This window comes from Coregonus clupeaformis, chromosome 5, assembly GCF_020615455.1.
Source record: "Coregonus clupeaformis isolate EN_2021a chromosome 5, ASM2061545v1, whole genome shotgun sequence".
In the NCBI taxonomy this organism is placed as follows: domain Eukaryota; kingdom Metazoa; phylum Chordata; class Actinopteri; order Salmoniformes; family Salmonidae; genus Coregonus; species Coregonus clupeaformis.
The window spans coordinates 3,038,043-3,050,250 of NC_059196.1; the positions used below are offsets into that span (position 1 = coordinate 3,038,043).

At 43.5% G+C, this 12,208-nt stretch overlaps 1 protein-coding gene across 1 annotated transcript in view; it reads left to right on the plus strand.

Moving 5' to 3' along the window:
• Positions 1 to 12,208, plus strand: part of LOC121558530 (kin of IRRE-like protein 3) — a 442,346-nt gene that overhangs the window by 212,588 nt on the left and 217,550 nt on the right. The window contains exon 5 of the mRNA XM_045211752.1: positions 3,567 to 3,717. Within this exon, the coding sequence (XP_045067687.1) occupies positions 3,567 to 3,717 (151 nt within the window). The remainder of the gene's footprint in view (positions 1 to 3,566; positions 3,718 to 12,208) is intronic.

The window sequence follows — 12,208 nt, forward strand, 5'->3', positions numbered from 1 at the left end:
AAAGTGGTCCAATTCACTCACTTATCAAGAGAACATCCCTGGTCATCCCTACTGCCTCTGATCTAGAAGACTCACTAAACACTAATGCTTTGTTTGTAAATGATGTCTGTGTGTTGTTGTGTGCCCCTGGCTATCCGTAAATACAAAAAACAAGAACATTGTGCCGTCTGATCTTCTTATTATAAGCAATTTGAAATTATTTATACTTGTACTTTAACTTTTGATACTTAAGTATATTTTTGCAATTACATTTACTTTTGATACTTAAGTATATTTAAAACCAAACACTTTTAGAATTCTACTCAAGTAGTATTTTTCTGGGTGACTTTCTCTTTTACTCATTTTCTATGAAGTTATCTTTACTTTTACTCAAGTATGACAATTGGGTACTTTTTCCACCACTGCTCAACCCAATTGAAAACTTATGGGAGATTCTAGAGTGGCGCCTGAGACATTGTTTTCCACCACCATCAACAAAACACCAAATGGAATTTCTCATGGAAGAATGGTGTCTCATCCCTCCAATAAAGTTCCAGACACTTGTAGAATCTATGCCATGGTGCAGTACACCATGGCATAGATGGACACCCTGTAATTTAAATGGATTTTCATTTGGATTTCATGTAATGGACATACACAAAATAGTCCAAATTGGTGAAATGAAAAAAAATGACTTGTTTCAAAGAATTCCCCCCAAAAAAATAACAGAAAAGTGGCGCGTGCATCTGTATTCACACCCTTTGCTATGAAGCCCCTAAATAAGATATGGTGCAACCAATTACCTTCAGAAGTCACATTATTAGTTAAATAAAGTCCACCTGTGTGCAATCTAAGTGTCACATGATCTGTCACATGATCTCAGTATATATACACCTGTTCTGAAAGGCCCCAGAGTCTGCAACACCACCAAGCAAGGGGCACCACCAAGCAAGCGGCACCATGAAGACCAAGGAGCTCTCCAAACAGGTCAGGGAAAACGTTGTGGAGAAGTACAGATCAGGGTTGGGTTATAAAAAAAATATCAGAAACTTTGAACATCCCACGGAGCACCATTAATTCCATTATAAAAAATTGAAAGAATATGGCACCACAACAAACCTGCCAAGAGAGGGCCGCCCACCAACACTCACGGACCAGGCAAAGAGGGCATTAGTCAGAGAGGCAACAAAGAGACCAAAGATAACCCTGAAGGAGCTACAAAGCTCCACAGCGGAGATTGGAGTATCTGTTCACAGGACCACTTTAAGCCGTACACTCCACAGAGCTGGGCTTTACGAAAGAGTGGCCAGAAAAAAGCCATTGCTAAAGAATAAAATAAGCAAACACGTTTGGTGTTCGCCAACAGGCATGTGAGAGAAGGTACTCTGGTCAGATGAGACTAAAATTGAGCTTTTTGGCCATCAAGGAAAACGCTATGTCTTGCGCAAAACCCAACACCTCTCATCACCCCGAGAACACCATCCCCACAGTGAAGCATGGTGGTGGCAGCATGATGCTGTGGGGATGTTTTTCATCGGCAGGGACTGGGAAACTGGTCAGAATTGAAGGAATGATGGATGGCACTAAATACAGGGAAATACTTGAGGGAACCTGTTTCAATCTTCCAGAGATTTGAGACTGGGACGGAGGTTCACCTTCCAGCAGGACAATGACCCTAAGCATACTGCTAAAGCAACACTCAAGGGGTTTAAGGGGAAACATTTAAATGTCTTGGAATGGCCTAATCAAAGCCCAGACCTCAATCCAATTGAGAATCTGTGGTATGAATTAAAGATTGCTGTATTCCAGCGGAACCCATTCAACTTGAAGGAGCTGGAGCAGTTTTGCCTTGAAGAATGGGCAAATGTCCCAGTGGCTAGGTGTGCCAAACTTATAGAGACATACCCCAAGAGACTTGCAGCTGTAATTGCTGCAAAAGGTGGCTCTACAAAGTTTTGACTTTTGGGGGTTGAATAGTTATGCACGCTCAAGTTTTCAGTTTTTTTGTCATATTTCTTGTTTGTTTCCCAATAAAAAATATTTAGCATCTTCAAAGTGGTAAGCATGTTGTGTAAATCAAATGATACAAACCCCCCCCAAAATAAATGTTAACTCCAGGATGTAAGTTAAAATAGGAAAAATGCCAAGGGGGGTGAATACTTTTGCAAGCCACTGTAGCTGTTCAGGCTTGTGGTGGCCCAACGCCTTATTAAGAGATTTTGGCAGTTACCTGTATATCTTAAGAAGACATAGTCGTTGACTGGAGAAAGCAGAAAAGTAAGATGATGAAAAGGCATGTCAGAACCTCCAAACTTCCTGGCACACAACTAATATAATGTCAGGTTCCTTGACACTTTAATATCCAGTCAGTGTGTGGCATATCTAGGTGGGTTTCATTACGGTTCTCAAACTTCCATGAAAGGAGAAAATTGAGGAGGTAATTACTGCTATTATCCGGCAACCTGTCAATAGCTTTCATTGTGACATTCCTTCATATGTAACGATTATTGCGGCTAAAATAAATATTGTCACCTTTTGCGAACTTACAGGGATTATTATGAAACAAGGACTTGAGGGCCGGTTTCAGAGGGCAGCTGTGATGTCTAAACTTTCCTCCCACACGAGTCATAACCTTGGTTTGAAAAGTGCATAAAGGTCCTCAAAGGAAGTTTGAGGAGCTTTCTTGTCTATGCTATTTTCTCATCAGAGCTCCTCATAGTACTGCTAGCAAATAAAGGGTTTCATCAAAACAGTGAGTCATTAAATCCTGAATAAACTTTAGATAAATTGCAGAGGAGCATTTTGTTTTGTGGCTATAGTGTGACAGACACACATTCACACACACACACACAAAGCACCAAAGGAGTTTATATAATGAAGAGCAACATGTCCCAACTTGCCCTTGTCTAACATGTCCTATATTGCTGGACCTCTATATCATATTTTTGCTTGTTTCATTGAGTGAAAAATACATGATATTGGAAGAGCTTCTGCTGTGAATCCCAGTAGTTTATTTGCAAAACTAACCCAGAGGTTGTGTTAATGGACACTATATTTGAATAGAGCTCCAATAGAGTATTATTTGTCTTGACTTTGTGGTTGGCCACACAGTGCTCCTGGCATGGCCAATTTGTTCTGGTGGGTGAGCTTGCACTGTGGCATGGTGGTTAGCAGGGCTCCCACAGTCCTCCCTGAGCACCAGGCAAGGCAGAATTGCACCGGGTGGCCTCCAGATGGCTCTCACAATGCGAGTAGGGCTGCAGCTCCGAGGATGAGCACTGAAAAGAAGATTGATTTCCTTTGTGGTGTATGACAAGCCACGCGCCAGAGCACAGCTCCAGACACACAAAAGAGGCTCAGAAACATATTCCTTTTTTCGGATCAATCAGCCTTGGAGAAAGACTACAGGCTTGAGCATGCCAGGGGTTTATTTGTCTGTGTTGTCCCCAGGGCATCCAGGTGAATTGCTGCATTTGGGTTCCAGGCCTTGAGTTTCGATTGATGGTGTTATTCAGAATGTTTCACTATCTCCACTACCACATCATCTGTGAACTCTAAACTCTTTCCTTTTTCTATTTTCCTCTCAGACACTGCTTCGTGATGGAAGGAGGGAGAGTACGGTTAGCACCCTCTACCTGTCTGCCTCCAACATCGAGACAGGCCAGCAGATCATCTGTCGAGCGTCCAACAAGGCTGTGCCCAATGGCAAAGAGACCAGCGTCAACATCGACATCCAGCGTGAGTTTCCCCTCCTTTGAAGGCCTATACCCTGGTCCCTGACCAAACTTTATTGCGTCCTAGGGTATTTCCCACCACAGTATCAGCCCCTGACTCGATGGATAATACGTTTCTCTGTTTACCATTTCTACTTGAAAGTGGAGGTATTTTGAGCACAAAGAGGCCGTTTTGACAGTTGCAGTTAAAAACCCATTATAAACATCTAGATTCATTTTAAGCTCTGATGCATATTCATAACTGGTTTCAAGTTTGCATTTCTTTTGTGGGTAAGTACAATATCACCTTTTTGTTTCCAGTGATGAAATATCACTGGACCCGTCTGTCTTAAGTGAATGGGATTTTTTCTTTGCTCCAACAATCTTTCCGCGGCACTGTGCACATATCCCTGGCTCTTTTATTTCCTCTCCTATGCCATCAATCTTTTTGACGAGAGCATGCACAATCCCCTCCAAAATAGGAAAAGTAAGCCCGGAGTGTAAAACACATTGAGTCTCAATTGTCAGAGAATCTTTTTAGATCAAGAACTATTCACAGCAAGAGCGTGATTCTGAACAATGGGATTTGGCATCAGCCCCCTTCAACACCATTAAGTACGACTAATAAAGCAGAAAATGCTATTTAGAGATCCATTACAAGTGACGCCTCCATTCTTTTCATTATGTACGCCACGAGAGGCGCATTCCGGCTCAATGCCAGCATGCAGGCGAATGGAGGCGCCGGTGTACAAATGATAAAACAGTTGTTGGTGTTTTCAACCCTCGCAGTTTGTTCTAATGTTTTTGTCATGCAAAGTGAGAGGAAGTGTGGTGTGTTGTGATTGTGTGACACAGAGAGTAATGAGGAGCTATGGTATGATGGCTGTGACGGGCATGTTCCCTCCACGCTCCACATCTGGTTTCCTGTGGGCGTAACACAAGGCTTAACAAGGGGAAGGAGTAGTTGCTAGCAAACAATCCCGGAAAACGATCTTTGCAACTTGCAAAACTGGGGCTTCAACTACAGTTTTTCACAGGGTGATGAATAAATGAATGTGAGCAGGACCAAATTGACTAGCGTCATGTTGCGTCCCACTCACCTCTTGTCTAACCCCAGGCCTCCCACTCACCTTCTGCCACTCTCCACCTCCACTCTTGGCCTGTGGACAGGTAGCGAGGCTGATGCTCCCCGCCTCTGTCTCTGGTATCACGCTGAGATCGAGAAATAAAAGGCACTGTAATTTAACTTTGAGTCATTGGTGCTGGGTAGCAATTTGATAACTTCCAATGCTGACTGATTTGATTATGGGGTTCATGCCTCGGCGACTGGATATGAAACGCTAAAATACACTGATGAAACGAATATCATTCAGATGAAAAAAGAAGCGAGGAGTACGTAGCCTATATGCAATGAGATACATATCAGGAGGTGGGTGATGAAAGTTTAAACACTTGATAGTGATTCCTCCTCCTCCAAACACGCGAGTTGAGTTGATGCCAAAGAGCTCGATTTTGGTCTCATCTGACCACAACACTTTCACCCAGTTCTCCTCTGAATCATTCAGATGTTCATTGGAAACTTCAGACGGCCCTGTATATGTGCTTTCTTGAGCAGGGGGACCTTGCAGGCGCTGCAGGATTTCAGTCCTTCACGGCGCAGTGTGTTACCAATTGTTTTCTTGGTGACTATGGTCCCAGCTGCCCTGAGATCATTGACAAGATCCTCCCGTGTAGATCTGGGCTGATTCCTCACCGTTCTCATGATCATTGCAACTCCACAAGGTGAGATCTTGCATGGAGCCCCAGGCCGAGGGAGATTGACAGTTCTTTTGTGTTTCTTCCATTTGCGAATAATCGCACCAACTGTTGTCACCTTCTCACCAAGCTGCTTGGCGATGGTCTTGTAGCCCATTCCAGCCTTGTGTAGGTCTACAATCTTGTCCCTGACATCCTTGGAGAGCTCTTTGGTCTTGGCCATGGTGGAGAGTTTGGAATCTGATTGATTGATTGCTTCTGTGGACAGGTGTCTTTTATACAGGTACAAGCTCAGATTAGGAGTACTCCTTTTAAGAGTGTGCTCCTAATCTCAGCTCGTTACCTGTATAAAAGACACCTGGAAACCAGAAATCTTTCTGATTGAGAGGGTCAAATACTTATTTCCCTCATTAAAATTCAAATCAATTTATAACATTTTTACATGCATTTTTCTGGATTTTGTTGTTGTTATTCTGTCTCTCACTGTTCAAATAAACCTACCATTAAAATTTTTGACTGATAATTTCTTTGTCAGTGGGCAAACGTGCAAAATCAGCAGGGGATCAAATACTTTTTCCCTCACTGTACATATCAGGAGGTGGGTGATGAAAGTTTAAACCTTTATAGAGCTAATAGGATCAGATTCCAATGAGCATTTATAGACAGCCTAAAGACCACTTCAGTGTGATACAGAGGAAGAGTTGTCTAGTAGAGGAAGTGTGCAAAGGTTTCCCATTGTAACGAGAGAAAACAGGTGTTAAATGAATAAATGATGTAGCAATTGGCAAGGTAGAGAGAGGTAGACATGCACCCTCCTTTCCCCCCAAACCTCCCATTGGCAGAGTAGCCACCACAGAGGCCCTGTTCTCCTCTCCACAGGGGGGCAGTGTGTAGGACAGGGGCGGTAATATTGATGAGAGACAGCTGTCTGCTCACAGAACAGGGAGGTACCTGGGGAATGGAATAGGACCAAAATAAAAACCACTCCAGCCCTTTCACACAGAAATAGACCCACACAGAAATGTAGGACTAAGTCAAACCATTTTGCAGGAGGATGCAAATTCAACATGTTCTTTGTTTTTTTTGGGGTCACCCACCCAGTACCACCCGATCAAGGCTAAGCTAAGAGAATACACTGCATGACCAAAGTTCCCTAGAACTCTAGAGGGTTGCTTTAAACTCTCCTCAAACCAAACATTTCATTGGGCCCCACACAACATTCAGGCCTGAATGGGCAACTTAATAATACAGTGCTGTGTTACCGAGACAAACTCAAGCCATGTGTGTAATCCATGTCAAGTACTAAGAATAAATCTATACTCTTTGCCTTTGCCTTTGTATGTTGTATCTCATGTGTTATGACTGGTGCACAACTGTTCCCAGGCCCCTCTAACAAAGGCAGACAGGATCAATTCCAGTTCCAGGTGAATGAAGGCTATTAGTCCTGCCTAGGCTTTCATGAAGGTTAGATACAGTACAGAGAGTCTTTGAGGTGCTGGTGAAGCAACGCTACACATCCACAGACCATGTCCTATTTTAGTTAGTCTGCTCCCCCAGCATGGAATTATCTCTGGAACGCTGAGTATTTAGATTGTGCTTTTGATTTATTTATCTATTTCAACGCCAAAGTGGATCATTTATATTTTGTTCACATTTCCCAGTTAAAATGCCTTAACTCTCGCTGTCTAATTTGTAGTAATCTAAACATTACCCCCAAAACTTTACTGCACAGCATAAGCCTGTGTCAAATCCAATACATTTGTGTGCACTATTTCCCTTATCATCACTTTAATGTGCTTGTGAATTACATTGTCCTCAGCATTTTCAGCTCAACATAAGTTCATACAGAGTTATCTGACCTGGGGGTTAAGGACATTAGCATCTAGATATGTACATCCCACTGTTGCCAAATGGGATTTAAAGCAGGAGGCAGGCTGAGTTCAGGACCATGGACAGATTGCTGACTTTAGTGTGGGTGAGTACATGAGCTCCACTGTAATTATTTAATAGCAGGGTTAGCTCATGATTCTCTCTCAACATCACCATGACTTTAGGCAGCCTTTGTATTGTGCTCTATAGACTTTTTCCAGTGTTAAGGCAAAGCCTGAAAATCACCTCCTCCAACTCTGAACCAAAAGACACCATATAGCAAGCCTTGTGATAATATCTTCAGCCTGGCCGGCGTGTGTGTCTGTTTGTCTGTTGAGCTGCGTCCAACATGCGGGCACGGCCATCCCACACACAGGGCTGATGAGAGGGGTGGGGGTTAAGGCTAGCATGTGTTTGCATTGCAAATAAGGCCGGAGCAGCAGGAAAATAATGCCATTTGTTGAGACTAATTAATAGAAAACATGCAGATGTGTGGTGGAGGAGGATTTGTGTTTGTTACCCAGCTCTGCTTCATGCCCTTGTTGCACAATCAAGCAGAGAATGACCAAATTCATCTGGAAAAAAAGAGAGGAAAACATGGGTTGGAAATTAGTTTTGGCTGATAGTTCAAGTATGCCAGAGGTGTAATGATGTTATAATAAGGAATACATTTGGGAGCAGTGGCTCAATCTGGATTCATTGTATTGTCACGTTCATGTTGACGTTTTGAATAGAGATCAGCAGCATCTGTACCATCACTCTACTTAAGCTATGCCCAACAGCCTCCCCAGTTTTCTCTTCAAACTTTTTGAAGTAAACCATGCGTCAGATCTACAGTTGAACCTTGCGGGTACTTGAAAATGTAAAAAGCCCAAACACAGGGCCTTCAATCTGAATGGCAAAAACATATGCCTGCATTGTGTGAGTGGGTAAATAAATGCATGTTGTTGGCTTTGTGGGTTAGTCAAGCTGTGAACCTGCAGTTGTCTGCCCCCTGTGTGCCCGCCTAGGTAATACACTGGGCCAACCAGCAAGCAGCATCCATCTCCATATTGCTAGGGATATGCCACCGCACCTCTAGTAGCAAATACAGTGGCTTGGTATTCACCCCCCCCTTGGCATTTTTTCTATTTTTGTTGCCTTACAACCTGGAATTAAAATGGATTTGTGGAGTTTGAATCAGTTGATTTACACAACATGCCTACCACTTTGAAGATGCAAAATATTTTTTATTGTGAAACAAACAAGAAATAAGACTTAAAAACATAACTATTGACCCCCAAAAGTCAAAACTTTGCTTAGAGACACCTTTTGTAGCAATTACAGCTGCAAGTCTCTTGGGGTATGTCTCTACAAGCTTGACACATCTCGCCACTGCGGATATTTGCCCATTCTTCAAGGCAAAACTGCTCCAGTTCCTTCAAGATGGATGGGTTCCGCTGGTGTACAGCAATTTTTTAGTCATACCACAGATTCTCAATTGGATTGAGGTCTGGCCTTTGACTAGCCATTCCAAGACATTTTAAATATTTCCCCTTGCAAACCCCTTGAGTGTTGCTTTAGCGGCATGCTTGGAGTCATTGTCCTGCTGGAAGGTGAACCTCCGTCCCAGTCTCAAATCTCTGGAAGACTGAAACAGGTTTCCCCTCAAGAATTTCCCTGTATTTAGCGCCATCCATCATTCCTTTAGTTCTTTGACCAGTTTCCCTGTCCTTGCCCAATGACAAAACATCCCCACACAGCATGATGCTTCCACCACCATGCTTCACTGTTTTTCTGGCCACTATTTACGTTATAAGCCCAGCTCTGTGAGTGTGCGGCTTAAAGTGGTCCTATGGACAGATATTCCAATCTCCTTCAGGGTTATCTTTGGTCTCTTTGTTGCCTCTCTTGACTAATGCCCTCACCCGACCTGGTCCGTGAGTGTTGGTGGGCGGCCCTCTCGTACCAGGTTTGTTGTGGTGCCATATTCTTTCCATTTTTTTATAATGGAGATTAATGGTGCTCCGTTGGATGTTCGAAGTTTCTGATTTTTTTTATAGGCAACCCTGATCTGCACTTCTCCACAACTTTTCCCCGACCTGGTTGGAGCTCCTTGGTCTTCATGGTGCCGCTTGCTTGGTGGTGCCCTCGCTTAGTGGTGTTGCAGACTCTGGGGCCTTTGAGAACAGGTGTATATATACTGAGATCATGTGACAGATCATGTGACACTTAGATTGCACACAGGTGGACTTTCTTTAACTAATAATGTGACTTTTGAAGGTAATTGGTTGCACCAGATCTTATTTAGGGCTTCCTAGCAAAGGGGTGAATCCATATGCGCGCACCACTTTTCCGATTATTTATTTCATAGAATTTTTTTTGAAACAAGTTTTTTTCATTTCACTTCACAATTTGGACTATTTTGTGTATGTCCATTTACATGAAATCCAAATAAAAATCCCATTGCAACAAAATAGGAAAAATGCCAAGGGATGAATACTTTTGCAAGGCACTGTAAACAGACTCCCCATCCTTCATGACCAGCCGTTGCTCCTGGAGGCTTATCCTCATGGAGGAACAGCTGTCTACAATTGAGCTTTAAGAAAGGGAAGAAAGCAATTTACGTTGGCACCATCTCTGGGAAATCCGAGAAGTTGGCTGATTGTTCAAAAAACGCCATCTGCTCCTCTCTTTGAACTTCTGATCAAAAGCTATCAGTCCAACTACACTGTCTTCCTCTTTTTTTAGTCGTCCTGTTGTTGTCGCCCGATACTGCCATCATCAACAGCACTGCCATTTCCCAGCTCCCCTCCAACCCTCTCTATCTCACTCTCCTGATGAATCTGAGGAATTAGCGGCCCTGCATATTGATGGGCCTGTTGCGTGAAGCCTCAACTGAGCTCACTCCCACTCATGCATTTATACATCAAAGTGACAAACAGACTTCTTTATTAAGTGACTGTCTGTCTACTGGGGGGTCGGGGGCAGCAAGTGGGGAACTCCTTCCCCTCCGGTTCTCCTAGGACAAAGCTATCCAAGCAGAAGAGCCAAGTAGCTTTTTTTAATTTCACCTTCATTTAACCAGGTAGGCCAGTTGAGAACAAGTTCATTTTACAACTGCGACCTGGCCACAGATAAAAGCAAAGCAGTCGATAAAAAACAACAACACAGATTTACAGATAGGACAAACAAAACATACAGTCCAATAACACAATAGAAAATCTATATATAGTGTGTGCAAATGTGGTAAGTTATGGAGGTAAGGCAATAATTAGGCCATAGTGCAAAATAATTACAATTGTATTAACACTGGAGTGATAATAAATAACAATCATCGGGATGTAGGTAGTTGGGTGGGCTAATTACAGATGGGCTGTGCACAATCCGAGTGCAGTGATTGGTAAGCTGCTCTGACAACTGATGCTTAAAGTTAATGAGGAGATAAGTCTCCAGCTTCCAAAGATTTTTGCAGTTCGTTCCAGTCATTAGCAGCAGAGAACTGAGGAATGGCGGCCAAAGAGGTGTTGGCTTTGGGGATGACCAGTGAGATATACCTGCTGGAGCGCATACTTCGGGTGGGTGTTGCTTTGGTGACCAATGAGCTAAGATAAGGTGGGGATTTGCCTAGCAGAGATTTATAGATGACCTGGAGCCAGTGGGATTGGCGGCCAATATGTAAGTGAGGGCCATATGCCAACGTGAGCGTACAGGTCACAATGGTGCGGTGTATATGCTGGGGCTTTGGTGAAGCGGGTGGCTCTGTGATAGACTACGTCCAATTTGCTACGCAGAGTGTTGGGGGCTATTTTATAAAAGACATCGCGCGAAGTCAAGGATCGGTCAGGATAGTCAGATTTACGAGGGGCATGTTTGGCAGCATCTAGCATGAGATTCTAGATTTAACTTTGGATTGGAGATGCTTAATGTGAGTCTGAAAGTAGAGTTCACGGTCCTAAACGGACACCTAGGTGACATTTTAGTTGTCCACATATTCCTAAGTCAGACCCGCCGAGTAGTGATTCTAGTCGGGCGGGAGGAGTGTAAGCAGGTTCGATTGAAAGGCATGTATTTGGTTTTACTGAGCGTTTTAGAGCAGTTTGGAGGCTACTGAAGAGTGTTGTATGGCATTAAAAACTCTTTTGGAGGTTTGTTAACACAGTGTCCAATGAGGGGCCAGATGTTTGCAAAATTGTGTTGTCTCTGCGTAGAGAGGTGGATCTGAGAGTCACCAGCAGCAAGAACAACATCATTGATATACACAGAGAATGAGAGTCGGCCCGGGAGGTGAGGCCCTGTTGCACCCCCATAGAGACTGCCAGAGGTCCAGACAACAGGCCCTCTGATTTGACACATTGAACTCTATCTGAAAGAAGTAGTTGGTGAACCAGGCGAGGCAGTCATTTGAGAAACCAAGGCTATTTAGTCTGCCAATAAGAATGCAGTGATTGACAGAGTCGAAAGCCTTGGCCAGGTCGATGAAAGGCGTCTGCAGTACTGTCTTTATCGATCGTGGTAATAATATTGTTTAGGACCTTAGGCGTGGCTGAGGTGCACCCATGACCAGCTCGGAAACCAGATTGCATAGCGGAGAAGGTTCGGTGGGATTCGAAATGGTTGGTGATCTGTTTGTTAACTTGGCTTTCAAATACTTTCAAAAAGGCAGGGCAGGATGGATATAGGTCTGTAACAGTTTGGATCTGAGAGTGTCATCCCCTTTGAAGAAGGGGATAACCCGGCACCTTTCCAATATCTGGGGATCTCAGATGATTGAAAGAGAGTTGAACAGGCTAGTAACAAGGGTTGCTACAATTTTGGTGGCTAATTTTAGAAACGGATTGTCTAGCCTTAACTTTTTGGAGTTAGTGCTACAGGATGCACATTTTGGTTTGAAAAAGCTAGCCTTTGCATTC